The following is a 20822-nucleotide window of genomic DNA, read 5'->3' as shown; positions in this document are numbered from 1 at the left end:
CTGGTGGGAGGTGTATTGGTCCATCTTCATGCTGCTGATAAAAACATACCCGAGACTGGGAAGAAAAAGAGGTTTAGTGGACTTACAGTTCCACATGGCTGGGGATGCCTCACAATCATGGTGGAAGGCAAGGAGGAGCAAGTCATGTCTTACATGCATAGTGGCAGGCAAAAAGAGAACTTGAGCAGGAAAACTCCCATTTTTAAAAGCTTCAGATCTCATGAGACGTATTCACTATCACAAGAACAGCATGGGAAAGACCTGCCCCCACGATTCAATTGCCTCCCACTGGGTTCCTCTCATGACACATGGGAATTGTGGGAGTTACAATTCAAGATGAGATTTGGGTGGGAACACAATCAAACCATATCAGGAAGTGACTGAATCATGGGGGTGGATTTCTCATGGATGGCTTAGCACCATTCTCTTGGTGCTGTTCTTGTGATAGTGAGTAAATTATCATGAGATCTGGTTGTTTAAGTGTGTAGCACCTCCCTCTTCTCTCTCTCTCTCCTTCTCTATTTGTAGTGCTGCTCCCCGTTCGCGTTCCACCATGACCATAAGTTTCCTGAGGTCTCCCCAAAGCCCAGCAGATGCCAGCATCGTGCATCTGGTACAGCCTGCAAAAGTGTGAGTCAATTATACCTTTTTTCTTTATAAATTATTCAGTCTCAAGTATTTCCTTATAGCAGTGTGAGAATGGACTAATACAGTGATGGGTACCCCAAATATTTAACTTGATCATTACATATTCTATGCATGTAACGAACACACATACTCCACAAATATGTAAAGGAGAAAACAGAAACAGGTTTGCTAACAGTGTGAACAGACTGCAGTTTACTGAATTTAATAGAACAATTTTTTAATACACAGAAGGACTTGTTAACATACAATAAACCAAAATCAAACATAAACCCTTGTGAATCCATTCATTCCTTCAAACAGAACCTTGGAGTTTGCATGATGAATACACAACACATTGCTAATCTCACTAGTGTTTTGTGTAAACATGAAGGTGAAACAACGGTTTGAATGAATACTATCACTCAGGCTTGGCACAGATTCCTTCTGGCCTTGCCCCCATTCGCCTGAGTAATGAGTCTCAGCTGTATTTACATATACTTTTACCTATAATCACCCTCCTTACAAAAGATGATGGCATGTTCCTCCTGGAATGTATAGGTTAGCTCAGACATGCGCACACTTGGAAAGAGTTGAAAACATTATCAAGGCCTGTAACTAATTCAAGAAAGCAAAGATATCACAAAGCTATATATGTATGTGAATCAAAAGTGCAGGTGGGAGAGTAAGTGCTTTCAGTTTCAGAGGCAGCACCAGTCACTCAGGCCCACTATAAAAGGGGAAAACTTCACATAGGATGGAAGAATTTGAAGAAAATGGGAGAGCTTTAATAGCAGAAAAGAATGAAGAAAGCACCCCAGGTAAGGACACAGACAAAAAAGATTAAAAGCCACATTTAGGCAAGATACAATGATTTGGCTAGATCAGAATGTTCACATAAGTAACAGGACTTATACAAAAAAAAAAACTTTGTGGTGCTTTTTAAAAAAAGGCATGAGGCAAGGCGCGGTGGCTCACACCTGTAATCCATGGGGTGGACCATGAGGTCAACAGATCAAGACCATCCCGGCCAACATAGTGAAACCCCATCTCTACTAAAAATGCAAAAATTAGCTGGGCATGGTGGCACACACCTGTAACAGTCCCGGCTACAGCCGGGAGGCTGAGGTAGGAGAATCGCTTGAACCTGGGAGGCAGAGGTTGCAGTGAGCTGAGATGGCACCACTGCACTCCAGCCTGGCAACAGAGCAAGACTCCGTCCAAAAAAAAAAAAAAAGACACGGGACATGAACACAGTGAAAATCACTAAAATATGAGTAAAATGGCAAGTCTACTCAACGAAAGAGGAATAAAAAAATCACTTCACCAGAAAACTTAGACTTAGTAATTTGATTTAAATTGTGGTGACAGTGACAGGAGTCACCAGTATATACATATGTCCAAACTCAAACTCACCACGTCATCTACATTAATTATATGCAGGTTTTTTGTGTACCCACTGCTCAATAAAGCCGGGGGTGGTGGGGAGAGAAGCACCTATAGGAATTCAGATTTATCAAGATGAATTAGCAAGACACTAGCAACTTTATAAAAGGTTTATTTTTTAATTGACAAATTGAATACAATTATGATGTACAACATCATGTTTTGATACATTATAGAATGGTTAAATAAAGCTATCTAACGTATGCATTACCTCATATATATTTTTTTTTCTTTTTGAGATGGAGTCTCGCTCTGTCAGCCAGGCTGGAGTGCAATGGCGCAAGCTCGGTTCACCGAAACTTCTGCCTCGCAAGTTCAAGCAATTCTCCCACCTCAGCCTCCCAAGTAGCTGGGATTACAGGCATGCGCCACCACGCCTGGCTAATTTTTGTATTTTTAGCAGAGATGGGGTTTTGCCATGTTAGCCAGGCTGGTCTCGAACTCTTGACTTCAAGCGATCCACCCACCTCAGCCTTCCACAGCTGCTGGGATTACAGGAGTGAGCCACCACACCCAGCCTTACATACTTACATTTTTTTGTGTGGTAAGAACATTTCAAAACCTACTCTCTCAGCAATTTTCAAGTACACAATTCATTACTATTAATGAATAGCTGTCACCATGCTGAACAATCGATTTCCTGAGCCTATTCCTCCTAACTGAAATTCTGTATTCTTCCAAAAGGTTTAAAAATAAAAGTTCTTTAAATACCAAAGAAAAATAAAAATAAATTTAAAAATTAAAATGAGGCAGATGTCTAATTGACATAAAATACATTAGTAGTATATGAAAAAGCAATTTACAAACCATCATATACCATATAAGCCATGTATGCATTGACTACTACTAGAAAAAAAGTCAAGCCCGTACACGGAAGTATTTACGTGGCTGGCCATCTGTATAGTGGTATGTCAGAACTTTTTACTTTTTTTAATTATTATTTTTATTTGAGACAGGATCTCACTCTGTCACCCAGGCTGGAGTGCAGTGGTGTGATCCCGCTCGGCTCACTGCAACCTCCACCTCCCAGGTTTAAGGGATTCTCCTACTTCAGCGTCCCTCAGCCTGGGATTACAGGCGTGCACCATCACACCTAGCTAATTTTTGTTTTTCGTTTGTTTGTTTGGTAGAGAAGGTGTTTCACCACGTTGACCAAGCTGGTCTGGAACTCCTGACCTCAAGTGATCCGCCAGCCTCGGCCTCCCAAAGTACTGGGATTACAGGTGTGAGCCACCGTGCCCGGCCTTTACTTTCTTTAAATAACTTTTGTGAATGTTCAGAAATTCCACACGATGAGCAGCTATTTGTTCCCAAATCAGCTATATGTATATACATATATATATACACACACACATACACACATATGTATATACATATACGTATATGTATAGATAAAGTTCCCAAATCAGTTCGCTCGCTGTCTCTCTATATATACACATATAAAAAAAAAAGATAATTTTGTTTTTATTAAAATTAAATTGCAAAATTAAACTGCAAAATTTAGCTCTGAATTTCCTGCCGAGCTAAATGTCTCCCTTTAGAGTTTTACCGCAAGGACAGGAAACTGGGCGGGCAGTTGGCGCCTTGCTCACCAGGCTGCGGGTCGGGTGCCACCTGCCAGCTCTTCCCAGCCGCACGTCCCTCCCTGCCGGGGCGCCCCGAAGCTGCTCGGCCTCTCTTCCCCGCGAGGGTCTCCGGGCGGGTCCGGGGGTTGTTCCCACCCACGTCCGCGTGGGGCCGCTGGACGCTCTGGCCCGGTAGCGCAGAGCCTAGACCCGGCCCCTAGTCGGCCATGGGGATGGACTCGTGCGGAGTGCGGGAAAATCGCCCACTGTGGGGCTGCCTGGGAGGGGGACGTTGGGGCAAGAGGGGGCCCAGGAACGTCTGAAGAATGCGGAGCCCGGTCCTTGATTCGCCACAGCCTGCGGGAACCACGCGGCCCCCAGCGCCGGGGATGGAGCTGCCTCTGCGGACCCCGAGCCCCCACTCCCCGCTGGGGCCTCCGCCGTCTCCAGCTGCGCCCGCAGCTCCGCGGGCCTCCGGGTCTTTGCCTCGGAATCTCCAGCCCTGGGCGGCTCCTTCCAAGCCCCGCGGATCGCGCTCCGGGATCTGTTTTGATTCCACACCTGGGGAATCACCGCAGGGGCTCAGGCCGCGCCCCTACTCGCCCGGCCCGGCCTTGGCGAAGGGGACGGAGATCAGGGACATCCTTCAGGCCGGCGGGCATTTACGAAGCGTCCCCTCTGCGCGCTCTCCAGATACCCGAGGCGAGCGGCCCCCGGCCTGGGTCCCTCCCCGGCGCGCGCCTGGCCCCTCGGCCCTGCGATCCCCGCCGTCCCCCAGCTAAGGCCGCCCCCGAGAGAACGCCGGCCTCCACCGTTCCCTCTTCCCGGAACGGAAGCCGCCTCTTCCCGGAACGGAAGCCGCCTCTCCCCTCTCCCTGAGACGCCGTGTGGCGCCCCCGCCCACCTCACTGTAGGGGAGGCTCCCGCCACCGGCCTCCCAGGCCCAGGGCAAGCCCCATGAACCACGCGGGACAGGAAACCAGGTTGTGAGCGTCCTTAGCCCAAAATGCCTTCTGTTCTAGAATCAAGGGGAGGGCGTCCCAGCTTATCAGAGTTGGCCCCTAAAACCGGCACGTCATATGAAAATCACCAATTGCCAAATGACTAAAATCCCTGGAAGGATTTCCCTATTCCCCGTCCACAAACCATCCCCAGAAAATGCACCACAGCCCCTTGCCCTGAGAACCCGAGGAAGGCGGGCGCTGGCAGCCAAGTCAGGTGAATGCGGCTCTGGAGTCCCTTTGGCTGGGGGAAAACGGGATCTCACCTCAAGGGGGACAGGAATTAGGACGTCTGGGCCCGGCAGAGGGACTCGGTGTCCGTGAGTCCTCAGGACGTCCACGCATGCTGGAGGAACGCTTCCACATTTGGACGCCTCCACCCAGCGGCCTCCGGGACACACACCGCAGGGCCGGCGGCGAAGATGTATCTCCTGTTTTACTCTTGCCTGAAGGGTTCCCATCTGAGAGTGGGAATCCCAGCCACTCTGGAACCGCGTTCACCTGGAATTTAATCTTGTCTCTAACGGTCTCAGAAATAACTAAATGTTTGCCAGGCCCTCACCTGCACCATATCTGAATCTGACAAGCTACAGGTCACCAGCCTTTCAGTTGCACACAGCTTGCAGGTGTGAGCTCCCCCCCACTCTGCCCGGGGTCCACCTTACTCTGGGTTTTACAGTCTCCCCTCAAGTTCTGCTTTCCCTCGCCCGGGGTTACATGCAGAAAGGGAGAGCTCTTCCAGAGGGTAGAGACTCATCCATCCCAGGCTGGAAACCCCCATGGGCCCTGGCACCTGCAGATTTTGAGTCTTGCATGGGAAGCAGCAGGGCCTGTGAACGGCTCACTGACGTCACACCCCTGAGCCTGGTGTTGGAGACCAAAGAATTACCACTTGTTGATGCCACAAACAATAGCTATTTGTTAGAGGACATTGCTTGGGAATTGTTGCAATATAGTCTTGCTGCCGTTAGTCTTCTAAAACTCATATGGGTCATTTATCAATTAAATAATTTGCCCATGTGGACTGATCTCATCCGTCACGCTGCAGCAAGCTTTCAGATTCTGAGCTGTCTCCCACCTGCACACATTTATGATTGTGTAATTCTGGTCCTGGGGTGTGGGTGCTTCTTCCTATCTCTGAAGCTCTGGCTAAGCTTTGGGTGAAGGGGAGTTGAAAATGCACGAAAAGACGCACACACACTCAAGCTCCACCAAGCACCAGCCCTGTGTGGCACGCCACGCCTGGCAGCACCAAGCAGCTCCTGGGGACTGGCTGCTGCCACACACCCCAACGTGGCGGCTGGAGGAGCTGCTGGGATGGACCTACAACTCACATCACTCCCGTTAGGGTCATTCCAGTCACTGATGAAAGGGGAGATGGCCCAATGCAAAAGACCACGATTCCTCATCTCCAGCCTGCCCGCTCCTGGGAATGGGTGAGAGCTCACAAGCACCTGGGCCTGGGCGTGCAAGAGTCAGTCACACAGCACAGGATGGGGGCCTGGGAGGCCTGCGGGCAGCCCAGTCTCCACAGATGAGGACCTAGCCGCAGAAAGTCCAACTCCTGCCCTCCTCCCACGATCAAGCAGCAACAGGTGGGAGTGCAAGGCCCGGGGCGCTTTGCAGAGTGCCTCATGGGACTCCAGTTGTCAATGTCTGTGAATGCACAAGCCTGGCCCAAGGACATTCAATAAATACAGGTACTCACCCAGGTGACATAACAGCAGAGATACCTGAGAGGACTCGTGCTACCTCCCCCAGAGCCTGGAGCATGAAGAACACGCTGGAAAGCCCTAACTGACCTCCTTCTCATTCTGTGTCCAAAGCTACAGCCTCCCCACATCCTCACAGCACTAAGCCACTAAGAGCCGCTCTGCTCGGCCTTTATTGGCCCCAAAGCTCTAAAACCAGAATCTTTAATATTGCCCAGCGCAACATTTCAATTGAGTAACCTTCCCTGATGCCAGCAAACAACAATAAACCTCAGAGGTCAGCTTAGGGTTGCAGCAGGTGAGTGATAAGCCAGCATTAGAGGGAGGGAAATAGGTAGGTCTATGCCCTCTGAGACCTTTCTAGACATTGCTGCGCTTTTAGTCACCTGCAGCCTCAGCAGTACAAGGCATCGAGGGGGGAGAACGAGAGGCAAACGGCCTGGGCTCGAATCGCCCGGTGGGGAACAGCAGTCTTTGTGAGCCATCACCTCCCCTCCCTCCTCTCAAATAAACCTCACTCACACTGAGTCATTCACAGATTCACTGAATTGATCTCCCCAGCTAGACTGCAGAGAAGGGGTGGTGTTTGCTCCAGATAGAGTATGTTGAGTTGATACAGCTGGACCAGCTGTAAGGAATGGCCCTAATTGACACCCACGGGGTAGATAGGATGGAGCAGAGTCAAAATGCTTTGCAGGGGACCTATCAACCACCACCCTCCCTGGTAACCTGATTATTTGAAATTGCATGGAGCAGAAAGAGGAGTAGAGTTTGCCAAATTGTGTTTTCCAGAAATCAGTTTTGCAGGATATCAATTGTAGTAATGTGGGGGAAAGGGTGTCATAATTTGGGAAATGCAGGGTTTGTGGTGGTGGTTATCATCATTGTTACGTGGAGGCTTCTGGAAGCTGTTAAGATACAAATGTACATTATGAAGCTCCAAGAAAGGCATTAAGCAGGCAGCACCCCTCCCACAGGTTCTGTGGCTGCTGCTCTGACCTGCGGCACTGCCGTGGCCCCGCACTGGCCCCTTGCCTTACCTGACCGTGGCCTGCTCTCTTCCACCACCACACCAGCCCAAATGATGCTGTCCGATCAGAAGCGCAATGAGCTCCCCTTTCTGTTCCAAACCCTCCAGAAGCTTCTCAAGCCACTTGGCCTGGAACACCTGCACACGTTGCCCTCCCTCTTCCTTTTTTTTTTTTTTTTGTTGTTGTTGTTGTTGTTGTTGTCGTTGTTGTTGTTGTCGTTGTTACTGAGACGAGGTCTCACTGTATTGCCCAGGCTGGTCTCAAACTCCTGGGCTCAAGTGATCTGCCCACCTCAGCCTCCCAACATGCTGGGATTACAAGTGTGAGCCATTGCACCTGGCCCCTCCCTCTTCCTCTTGCTGTTTCTCAAACCCCCAGGTTGACTTGCCCACCGGGTCCTTTGTCCCATCCCTCAACCTGGATGCTCATCCCCACGTTGTCCAGGTGCTCATCCCTCACCTGCGTCAGCACTTCCCCAAGACCCCCCTGTGCAAACTAGCACTGCCCCTGTGCTCCATCTCCCACCATGCTTTCTTTTTCTTCTTAATGCCAACTACTGCTTAATAGAACACGATCTGTCTCTCTCCACGAGAACGTGATCCCCACCAGATCAAGGTCTTGGTCTTGTCCACGCTGTATTTCCAGCACCTACCAGTGCACGTATTAGGGATTCAATCAATGTATATTTGACAACAGTGCCCATATCACAGGTTCTTTCGGAAGGCTGGCATTCCATTTCCACTCTTCCTGGAAGTTAGAAAAATCTTAGCTCTTGCCCCTGCCATGCTAACCCCGTGTAGCTTTGGGTAAGTGACTGCACCTCTCTATAAAGTCAGACGGTTGGGCTCAGTCCAGAGTCACCAGCTGAATGTCCTCAGGGGCCAGCAAGGAATGACACTGTGTGATGTAGACAAGGGGTCAGACAAGAGGGAGTGGTAGGGACTGGGGTAAACTGGAGAGTCTACATGGACACCTAAAAATGTTTAAAATTGTTAAAGGGCAGCCTATAAGAAATGCTTCTGCAGGCCACAAATCAGCAATGCTAGGGCCACACAGTCTCTAAAGCTCACTTTACATAAAACTTCTCACTTCCAAGATTTATATGAACTGGGACCAATCATTCCCCCAAAGAAATCTGATTTCATTTGGTTGTCTGGGATATAATTTATTGTAGGGTACAGGTTTCAGGGATCCCCAAAGTAGCTGGAAAAATAGGCACAGGGGTCCTTCTAGGGACCTCAGCAAAAGGATTCCATACCCTTCAGCCCAGTGACTCCCATTACTGTGCAAGCACAGGCTTCTCCTCTGTTCCTCCACTCTTGGCTCACTCTCTAAGTGCCCACTTTCAAATTCCTGTGGAGGATCCTTTGGGCCTATCTCAGAGCCAGCTCCAGAGCAGCAGTGACCCAAGAAGGGTCAGGACATGAAGTCCAATCCTAGCCATATGAGCACACTTATTAATTAGACAGAGTGATATAGTTTGGCTGTGTCCTCACCCAAATCTCATCTTGAATTGTAGCTCCTTAATTCCCATGTGTTGTGGGAGGGACCTGGTGGGAGATAATTGAATCACGGGGGCGGTTTCCCCCATACTGTTCTTGCGGTAGTGAATAAGTCTCACGAGATCTTCTGGTTTTATAAGGGGAAACCCCTTTTGCTTGGTTCTCATTCTCTTGCCTGCCGCCATGTAAGATGTGCCTTTCACCTTCGGCCATGATTGTGAGGCCTCCCCAGCCACGTGGAACTGTGAGTCCATTAAACCTCTTTTTCTTTATAATTACCCAGTCTTGGGTATGCCCATATCAGCAGCGTGAAAACAGACTAATACACAGCGGATGGGGGTGAGCAACAGAACGTCCCGATACAAGATCAAAATGGAAAGTTTCAAGTTTCTGAGTTGTATTTTCTCTGGATGTTTCTGGTTTTCCATCTTTGTAGTGGCACCCTCAGGCTGTAGTTGCTGCTTTCTTCCCCTCCTAGCTCGAAGATGGGGTCTGTCCTGGTGCCGCTCTGGTGGGCATGGCTTCCCACCAGCACCCGAGGGGCTGCCTGCCTCTGTCTGGCTGGCATTTTTCTGTTGGGTGGGAAGGGAGTCTTGGCCACTGAGCACATGGATACAGCGTTCTCCTGTGACCAGCAGTTTTGCCTCCTTGTCATTCATTCTCAGCACATATGAGATGTCACGGGACTTTATGAGTGCTAAATCAGTTTTATTGGCCATATGATTTGATTGATCTTGTTAGACCTGACAAGAAATCAATTGGAAAAAAATATATGTACCTTCCCGGAATGTGCTCTCCACTTTAAGGTAAAAGAACAATCTAACACACAAAGAGGAAGATCCAAGAAGCAGCCTTGGTAAAATATCACCATCCTTGTCGCCTGGAAAGAGGCTACTTTATGGCCTCCAGAACCCAGAAGGAAATGAGGAGGGAGGCAGATGAAGGGGACTCCATAAATTTAGGAATGTCACCTACAGAAGGCCCTGAGAGCTCAGAAAACAGGAGTTGCACTGTGCCCAGATGTTCTCCAGGCTCCTACCACAAACACCAGAGACAATGGCATAGCCACGGAAGTCACAGGAAAGAGACTTGAGGGGACCCCTGGGGAGGTGGCAATGTCAGCATCCACCAGCTGCCCCATGTGATAAAAAGAGGAAGGTCATCTTGAATCACAGTCATGCTGACTCTGCCATTCTCTGGCTGGGTGACCTTGAGCCAAGAATTTTCCTTCTCTGGCCCTCAACATGCTCATTCATAAAATAGGGACAGTGCAAATATCACACCAGACAACCCTGCAGCATGGCATGAGGCTGACGTGAGATCACATGTGCAGAGCACCGCATAGCTGGGAACATACCAAGCCCCATACATGCTCCTTGCTTCCTTGAGGTGCCAATTATGAAGGTTAGTCCAGTGTTGATTCAACAGAGAGGCAGAATGACCCAGTGGAAGGAACCAGGCTGTGGAACTTAACAGACCAAGGTTCAAATGCGGATCCTGACAGCATGACCAGCTGTGACTCCCTAGGCCACTATTTCAACTTGGTTTCTTTGTCCATAAAATGGCCCTGTATCAGAATCACCTGTATTGCTTAGCAAAAGTTCCCATTTCTGAGGCCGGGCGTCTGTAATCCCAGCACTTTGGGAGACCGAGAAGGTGGGATCGTTTGAGCTCAGGAGTTCAAGACCAGCCTGGGAAACATAGCAAAACCCCATCTCTACAAAAAAAAAAAAAAAAAAAAAAATTACCCAGGCATGGTGAAGCATGCCTGTAGTCCCAGCTACTCAGGTACTAAGGTGCGGGGATCACTTGAGCCCCGGGAGGTCAGGGCTGCAGAGAGCCATGATTGTGCCACTGCATCCAGCCTAGATGACGCAGACCCTGTCTCAAAAAAAAAAAAAAAAAAAAGAGCCCCGATTTCTGGGTCCCAGGCTCACAGAATCAGACCCCTGGGGGTGAGACCCTACACACTAAATTTCTAACAAGCTGCTTCCACCCCCACTCCAGGTGGTTGGATTGCGCAGTGGATTTGAGAACTACCAGGCATGTTACAGGCAGGCTGGGAGCACTGTCACTGGCTCTCCAGGGGAGCCTTTCATAAGAGGGGCTGAATTACCAAGGGTCCCTTGTAAGCCCCCAATTTACCAGTCAGACATCTACGCAGGGGCTGCAGTACCTCTGTGCCCTTCCCATCCCTAGGCCTCCCTATCCTGCTGCCAGGGAGACTCTGTGGGCTTCTTGAAAATAAAATTCAGAGGAGCTTTTCGAGACTCCGACATTTCAGAAGTGAAAGGTGGGAGGAAATTGCAAAGCAAGAACAATCTCCTCCCTCTGTGGCAGACACCACCCCGAACACTGCCGACACTGTTCTCTTCATTCCATTTCCTTTCTCACTTTTAATCCTTCTGGTCAGATAAGACTTTAGAAATTAATCCTTAGAGTCTGATAGGGTCATTTTACAGGTGAAGAAGAGATTAAGAGATCTAGGGATTCTGGTTTTAAATTAATTTGGGTCTTTAGCAGCAAAATTCAGAGCAAATGAGAGATTAATATTTTCAAAATGCAAATGTCTAAAGAATTCAGGGGTTGTGAGCCAGTCTCACGTCTCTGTTAAGTGCACAGTTGAGCACCTTTTCTCTAAGCCTCCTCAACAACTGTGACGATGGGGGTGAATGGGGAGGTAGATGGGGAGAAGTAGCTACCTGGAACACGGGACACGTCTCGTGACACCAGCCTGGGTGGAGTGCCAGAGTGGGATGGGTGGATACGAAAGGTACCCTGAGGGTCCTAGGACAGTGTTAGGCAGATAACAGTGGGCTACAAGGTAAGGTGGGCTGCGAGGAAAGAGATAAAATGATTAGAATGAGAACTTCATCTAGATTCTTTGGCAACAATGAGACGCTACTACACACCTATCAGAATGGCCAAAAATCAGAACACTGCCATTACCACATGCTGGGGAGGGTATGGAGGAACAGGAACTCTCATTCATTGCTGGTGGGAATGCAAAATGGTACAGCCACTTTGGAAGACAGTTTGACAGTTTCGTATAAAACCAAACATACTCTTACCATAGGATCCAGCAATCTCACTCCTTGGTATTTGCCCAAATGAGTGAAAACTTAGGCCCACAAAAACCTGCACATGAACACTTATAGCAGCCTTCTTCATAACTGCCAATACTTGGAGGCAGTCAAGATGTCCTTTGGTGGGTGAAGGTTAAATATACCGTGATACATCCAAACAACAGAATATTATTCTGCACTAAAACAAAAGTGAGTTGTTGGCTGGGTGAGGTGGCTCATGCCTGTAATCCCAGAACTTTGGGAGGTGGAGGCAGGTGGATCACTTGTGGTCAGGAGTTCAAGACCAGCCTGGCCAACATGGTGAAACCCCATCGCCACTAAAAATACAAAAATTAGCCAGGTGCGGTGGTGCACGCCTATAGTCCCAGCTCCTCAGGAGGCTGAGGCAGAAGAATCGTTTGAACCTGGGAGGCAGAGGTTGCAGTGAGCTGAAATCATGCCACTGTACTCCAGCCTGTCTTAAAAAAAATAAAAAAGTGAGCTGTCAAGACCTGAAAATACATGGAGGAAACTTAAATGCATATTGCCGAGGGAAGGAGGCCAATCTCAAAAGACTACATACTGGATGATTTCAACCTTATGGCAGTCTGGAAAAGGCAACACTATGGAGACAGTAAAAGGATCAGTGGTTGCCAGGGGTTGGCAGAGGGAGGGAGGGGTATAGGTGGAGCCCATGGGATTTTTAGGGGAGTGAAACGATCCCATATGACACTATAATGGTGGATACATTTGTCTAAACCCATAGAATGTACAACACCGAGAGTTAACTCCAATGTAAACTGTAAACTTTAGTTAATAATAATGTATCAATGTTAGCCCACCAATTGTAACAAATGTGCCACATGAATGCAATTATTATATTGCATAATATAATAACATTACATAATATTAATATATTAGTAATAAGGGAAACTAGGGTTGGGGCTTATATAGGAATGCTCTGTACTTTCTGCTAGATTTTTCTGAAATCTAAAACTGATCTTACAAATAAGCTCTATTAATAAAAAAAGAAATTAGCCAGCCATGGTGGCACATGCCTGTAATCTACTCGGGAGGCTGAGGCAAGAGAAACGCTTGAGGCAGAGATTGCAGTGAGCCAAGATTGCACCACTTCACTCCACCCTGGGCAACAGAGAGAGACCCTGTTTCAAAAAATAATAATAATAAAATAAATAAATTAGAAAGAATACACACGCAGAAATTTTATAAAACTGTGTTTGGGCGGGCCCCATACCCATTAAAAAAATAATAATTCTTTCATCCCCAAGTCCACAAACTCAGGCCAGGACTATGCTTCCCGCAGCTCTGCCGCACTGTCTATGGGGAAGGCTGTCAGCAGGTAAGCATCACTGGGAACAATGGATCTTTGAGCAAAAAGATCTGGGCTCCAAATGACCAAATTGGAACCAGTCTTCAGAAAAGCAGCTTGGTTCAGAAGTAGCCCCGAGGTGCAGATGTGGAAAGTGGTTTTCTACTAACAGGAAGCATAGGAAGATACCCGCCTCCTCCGTTGTTATTAAATATTTATCCAGGAAGATGGTGGGAAGAACATCACATCACTTTTCAGTTACCCCCTAGGGAAGAAGGCTGAGGGCCCTCTCCACATGGAGGTCTTGGGCCTGGGAAAAGCCCTCTCTGCCTTTCCAACCAGTGGACATTAGAGGAGCAGTCTGTGGGCCCCGGGTTAGTGGGCCCTTGGTTATAAGTGGGAGGACAAGCTGGCCTCCTGCACTCAGCTTCCTGGGTACCACACAGCCACCAACAGCAATGGCCACTCCCCTGCTCTGTCCCAGCACCCCAGCCTGGCCAAGAGTAAGAGGAAAAATGAGGAGGAGGAGGAGGAGGAGGAGGAGGAAGAGGAGGAGGAGGAGGAGGAAAAGAGGAGGAGGAGGACGAGAAGAAGAAGAAAAGGGGGAGGGGGAGGAGAAGGAAGAGGTTGAGAAGGGGGAGAAGGGAGAGGAGAAGGGAAAGAGTGAAAAGGAGGAAAAAAGGGAGAAGGGGGGAAGAGAGCAACAAGAACAGCATCTAACATTGGTTGAGCTCTTTCCATGAGCTATTATCATTGTTTTAAGCACTTTACATATATTATCTTTTTGACAACCTGGTGAAGCAGGTACTATTATTATCTCCATTTTATGGTCCTGGGAAGTTTTCCAAATTGGAAAATCCTGGGGTGAAATGCACTTCTATTCATAGCAACCACGATCTTTTCTTTGCTTCCTTTTATTTCAGTAGCAATAGAAGTTTGCATGGGTCCTTCTATCACTTTCATGAAGTCCTGTCCCACCTTTCCTTACTGTCTTCTTGTCTTATTTCTGAGCTGAGATTACAGATTGTCATTAGTTGTCCAGGCCCAGTCAGCTCCCATGACCAGTGATTCCAGATTCCATAGACCACCTGTGGGTGGGACCATGCCCTTCAGACGATGCCTGCAGCTGAGAGCCACGTGTGGCCTGATTGGCCCACCGTGGGCCCTCCAGGCTGTACGTTATATTCTCTGGATCACTCATTTTTGCCATACTTGAAATCAGGTGGCCTAGGCTCTGATATTCCTGGGCCTCATTATTCTTCCTATAAAATAAGAATAATAAACCATGCCTTGAAGGTCATGCAAATTGATTACATTCTGACCGTGAAACTACTTTGTAACCTTCAATGTTCTGCACAAGTAAAGATGATGATGGTGTTGGTGTTGAAGGTAAGAATAATGATGCTGCTGATTGTGATGATGGTGATGATGATGATGGTGTTGGTGATGGTGATGATGTCGATGATGATGTTGACGATGGTGATAATGATAATGATGGTGATGATGGTGATGATGATGATGGGACTGATGGTGGGGATGATGATGATGATAATGATGGTGATGATGGTGATGATGGCGATGGTGATGATAATGATGATGATGATGGTGATGATGATGATAGTGATGACGGCAATGATGGTGGTCATAGTGATGATGGTGATGGTGATGGTGATGATGGTGATGACGGTAATGATGATGGTGTTGATGGTGGTGATGATGATGATAGTGATGATAATGATGGTGATGATGATAGTGATGATGGTGATGGTGATGGTGATGATGGTGATGATGGTAATGATGATGGTGTTGATGGTGGTGATGATGATGATAGTGATGATAATGATGGTGATGATGATAGTGATGATGGTGATGGTGATGGTGATGATGGTGATGACGGTAATGATGATGGTGTTGATGGTGGTGATGATGATGATAGTGATGATAATGATGGTGATGATGATAGTGATGATGGTGATGGTGGCAATGATAATGATGACAATGGTGATGATGATAGTGATGACACAATGATGGTGGTCATAGTGATGATGGTGATGGTGATGATGATGATGACGATGGTGACGATAGTGATGTTGATGGTGATAATGATGGTGATGAAGATGGTAATAGTGATGCTGGTGATGATGGTGGTGATGGTGATTATGGTGATGATGATGGTGACAATGATGGTGATATGATGGTGGTGATGGTGATGGTGGTGATGATAGTGATGATGATGGTCACAATGATAGTAATAGTAATGATGGTAATAGTGATGATGTTGGTGATGATGATGATGGTGATTATGGTGATGATGATGATGATGATGATGGTTACAGTGCTGGCGATAGTGATGATGAACACTGATGATGGTGGTGATGGTGATGGTGGTGATGGTGACGACGATGATGACCATGGTGACAATGATGGTGATAGTGATGATGGTGATGGTGGTGATAATGATGATAGTGATGATGGTAGTGATGACGATGATACCACGGTGACAATGATGGCAATAGTGATGATGGTGGTGATGATGATGATGATTGTGATGATGATAGTGATGATGATGGTGATGATGATGATGATTGTGATGATGATAGTGATGATGATGGTGATGATGATGATGATTGTGATGATGATAGTGATGATGGTGGTGATGATGATGATGATTGTGATGATGATAGTGATGATGATGGTGATGATGATGATGATTGTGATGATGATGATTGTGATGATGATGGTGATGATGATGATGATTGTGATGATGATAGTGATGATGGTGGTGATGATGATGATGATTGTGATGATGATAGTGATGATGATGGTGATGATGATGATGATTGTGATGATGATAGTGATGATGGTGGTGATGATGATGATGATTGTGATGATGATAGTGATGATGATGGTGATGATGATGATACTGATGATGATGGTGACAATGATGGTGATAGTGATAATGGTGATGATGATAGTGATGATGATGGTGATGATGACGATAGTGATGATGATAGTGATGATGATGGTGATGATGACGATAGTGATGATGATAGTGATGATGATGGTGATGATGATGATGATTGTGATGATGATAGTGATGATGATGGTGATGATGATGATGATTGTGATGATGATAGTGATGATGGTGGTGATGATGATGATGATTGTGATGATGATAGTGATGATGATGGTGATGATGATGATGATTGTGATGATGATAGTGATGATGATGGTGATGATGATGATGATTGTGATGATGATAGTGATGATGATGGTGATGATGATGATTGTGATGATGATAGTGATGATGATGGTGATGATGATGATGATTGTGATGATGATAGTGATGATGATGGTGATGATGATGATGATTGTGATGATGATAGTGATGATGATGGTGATGATGATGGTGATGATGATGATGATTGTGATGATGATAGTGATGATGATGATGATTGTGATGATGATAGTGATGATGATGATGATTGTGATGATGATAGTGATGATGATGGTGATGATGATGATGATTGTGATGATGATAGTGATGATGGTGGTGATGATGATGATGATTGTGATGATGATAGTGATGATGATGGTGATGATGATGATGATTGTGATGATGATAGTGATGATGGTGGTGATGATGATGATGATTGTGATGATGATAGTGATGATGATGGTGATGATGATGATGATTGTGATGATGATAGTGATGATGGTGGTGATGATGATGATGATTGTGATGATGATAGTGATGATGATGGTGATGATGATGATACTGATGATGATGGTGACAATGATGGTGATAGTGATAATGGTGATGATGATAGTGATGATGATGGTGATGATGACGATAGTGATGATGATAGTGATGATGATGGTGATGATGACGATAGTGATGATGATAGTGATGATGATGGTGATGATGATGATGATTGTGATGATGATAGTGATGATGATGGTGATGATGATGATGATTGTGATGATGATAGTGATGATGGTGGTGATGATGATGATGATTGTGATGATGATAGTGATGATGATGGTGATGATGATGATGATTGTGATGATGATAGTGATGATGATGGTGATGATGATGATGATTGTGATGATGATAGTGATGATGATGGTGGTGATGATGATGATTGTGATGATGATAGTGATGATGATGGTGATGATGATGATGATTGTGATGATGATAGTGATGATGATGGTGATGATGATGGTGATGATGATGATGATTGTGATGATGATAGTGATGATGATGATGATTGTGATGATGATAGTGATGATGATGATGATTGTGATGATGATAGTGATGATGATGGTGATGATGATGATGATTGTGATGATGATAGTGATGATGGTGGTGATGATGATGATGATTGTGATGATGATAGTGATGATGATGGTGATGATGATGATGATTGTGATGATGATAGTGATGATGATGGTGATGATGATGATGATTGTGATGATGATAGTGATGATGATGGTGATGATGATGATGATTGTGATGATGATTGTGATGATGATGGTGGTGATGATGATGATTGTGATGATGATAGTGATGATGATGGTGATGATGGTGATGATGATGATGATTGTGATGATGATAGTGATGATGATGATGATTGTGATGATGATAGTGATGATGATGGTGATGATGATGATTGTGATGATGATAGTGATGATGATGGTGATGATGATGATTGTGATGATGATAGTGATGATGATGGTGATGATGACGATAGTGATGATGATAGTGATGATGATGGTGATGATGATGATGATTGTGATGATGATAGTGATGATGATGGTGATGATGATGATGATTGTGATGATGATAGTGATGATGGTGGTGATGATGATGATGATTGTGATGATGATGATTGTGATGATGATGGTGATGATGATGATGATTGTGATGATGATAGTGATGATGATGGTGATGATGATGATGATTGTGATGATGATAGTGATGATGATGGTGATGATGATGATGATTGTGATGATGATAGTGATGATGATGGTGATGATGATGATGATTGTGATGATGATTGTGATGATGATGGTGGTGATGATGATGATTGTGATGATGATAGTGATGATGATGGTGATGATGGTGATGATGATGATGATTGTGATGATGATAGTGATGATGATGATGATTGTGATGATGATAGTGATGATGATGGTGATGATGATGATTGTGATGATGATAGTGATGATGATGGTGATGATGACGATAGTGATGATGATAGTGATGATGATGGTGATGATGATGATGATTGTGATGATGATAGTGATGATGATGGTGATGATGATGATGATTGTGATGATGATAGTGATGATGGTGGTGATGATGATGATGATTGTGATGATGATGATTGTGATGATGATGGTGATGATGATGATGATTGTGATGATGATAGTGATGATGGTGGTGATGATGATGATGATTGTGATGATGATAGTGATGATGATGGTGATGATGATGATGATTGTGATGATGATAGTGATGATGATGGTGGTGATGATGATGATTGTGATGATGATAGTGATGATGATGGTGGTGATGATGATGATTGTGATGATGATAGTGATGATGATGGTGATGATGATGATGATTGTGATGATGATAGTGATGATGGTGGTGATGATGATGATGATTGTGATGATGATAGTGATGATGGTGGTGATGATGATGATGATTGTGATGATGATAGTGATGATGGTGGTGATGATGATGATGATTGTGATGATGATAGTGATGACGATGGTGATGATGATGATGATTGTGATGATGATAGTGATGATGATGGTGATGATGATGATGATTGTGATGATGATAGTGATGACGATGGTGATGATGATGATGATTGTGATGATGATAGTGATGATGGTGGTGATGATGATGATGATTGTGATGATGATAGTGATGATGGTGGTGATGATGATGATGATTGTGATGATGATAGTGATGATGATGGTGATGATGATGATGATTGTGATGATGATAGTGATGACGATGGTGATGATGATGATGATTGTGATGATGATAGTGATGATGATGGTGATGATGATGATGATTGTGATGATGATAGTGATGATGGTGGTGATGATGATGATGATTGTGATGATGATAGTGATGACGATGGTGATGATGATGATGATTGTGATGATGATAGTGATGATGATGGTGATGATGATGATGATTGTGATGATGATAGTGATGATGGTGGTGATGATGATGATGATTGTGATGATGATAGTGATGATGGTGGTGATGATGATGATGATTGTGATGATGATAGTGATGATGATGGTGATGATGATGATGATTGTGATGATGATAGTGATGATGGTGGTGATGATGATGATGATTGTGATGATGATAGTGATGATGATGGTGATGATGATGATGATTGTGATGATGATAGTGATGATGGTGGTGATGATGATGATGATTGTGATGATGATAGTGATGACGATGGTGATGATGATGATGATTGTGATGATGATAGTGATGATGATGGTGATGATGATGATGATTGTGATGATGATAGTGATGATGATGGTGATGATGATGATTGTGATGATGATAGTGATGATGGTGGTGATGATGATGATGATTGTGATGATGATAGTGATGATGGTGGTGATGATGATGATGATTGTGATGATGATAGTGATGATGATGGTGATGATGATGATAGTGATGATGATAGTGATGATGATGGTGATGATGATGATACTGATGATGATGGTGACAATGATGGTGATAGTGATAATGGTGATGATGATAGTGATGATGATGGTGATGATGACAATAGTGATGATGATAGTGATGATTATGGTGATGATGATAATGGTGGTGATGGTGATGATGATGATGATGTTGGTGCTAAAATTTAGGCGATGTTTCCATGCCCCAATTGTCTTTTCATTTCACCCTCTTTGCTTATAGGGCATACCTTCCCACGTACGTGTCTCTTCATGTGGGACAGTCTCATTTCCTTTTATTTGCCCATTCCTAATTTTGAATTTTCTCCAGCAGCACATCACAGTCCTTGTTGTCCTCTGTCACACACCCTCTTTGGATGTCTCCCAAATGCAGTCATCAGCTTCCTTCATCTCCTCTCTCTGTCTTGGTTGTCTGTGACAGACTTTAGACTGTGGCATAACCAGGACTGGAAGCAAGATCTCTGTATTAATCTCCTGCTGCCTCCCTGAGCTCACAGCACAGAAACGTGTGTGATTCATTCCCAGCTGGATTACCTCCCCATGATGTCCCCTCCTCTCCCCCCAATCAATTTGTTAGAGGCAAAGATAGAGTCACTGGTTGTGCGTGCTCAAGTCTTATGATGGGAGTGGGAACAGATCCCCTGCCCCTTTCTATACATAATGGTAAAGGCAAGTGTTGTGCAAAAAAAAAAAAAAAAAAAAAGATGGCAAATTAACTTTGAAGTTTGCGTTCCTTAATGACCTTCTTTCATCCATCAAGTTTCAAATGCTGGCGCCTTCTGCATACCTCACTTCTAAC

At 45.4% G+C, this 20822-nt stretch overlaps 2 protein-coding genes across 2 annotated transcripts in view; one reads left to right on the top strand and one right to left on the bottom strand.

Moving 5' to 3' along the window:
* ACTR3B (actin related protein 3B) overlaps positions 1-20822 on the bottom strand; it is a 1031695-nt gene that overhangs the window by 848566 nt on the left and 162307 nt on the right. The gene's annotated exons all lie outside the window — the stretch shown is intronic.
* On the top strand, positions 15773-20451 carry LOC129060549 (clumping factor A-like; the record flags this gene model as incomplete). Its single annotated transcript, XM_054560108.1, has 2 exons — positions 15773-16587; positions 20445-20451. Coding segments are annotated over 2 exons (822 nt in total), but the record flags the coding sequence as incomplete, so codon positions are not given.

This window comes from Pongo abelii, chromosome 6 (assembly GCF_028885655.2).
Source record: "Pongo abelii isolate AG06213 chromosome 6, NHGRI_mPonAbe1-v2.0_pri, whole genome shotgun sequence".
In the NCBI taxonomy this organism is placed as follows: Eukaryota; Metazoa; Chordata; class Mammalia; order Primates; family Hominidae; genus Pongo; species Pongo abelii.
Note: the sequence above shows the minus strand (reverse complement) of the source record. Positions and strands in the feature narration are given on the sequence as shown.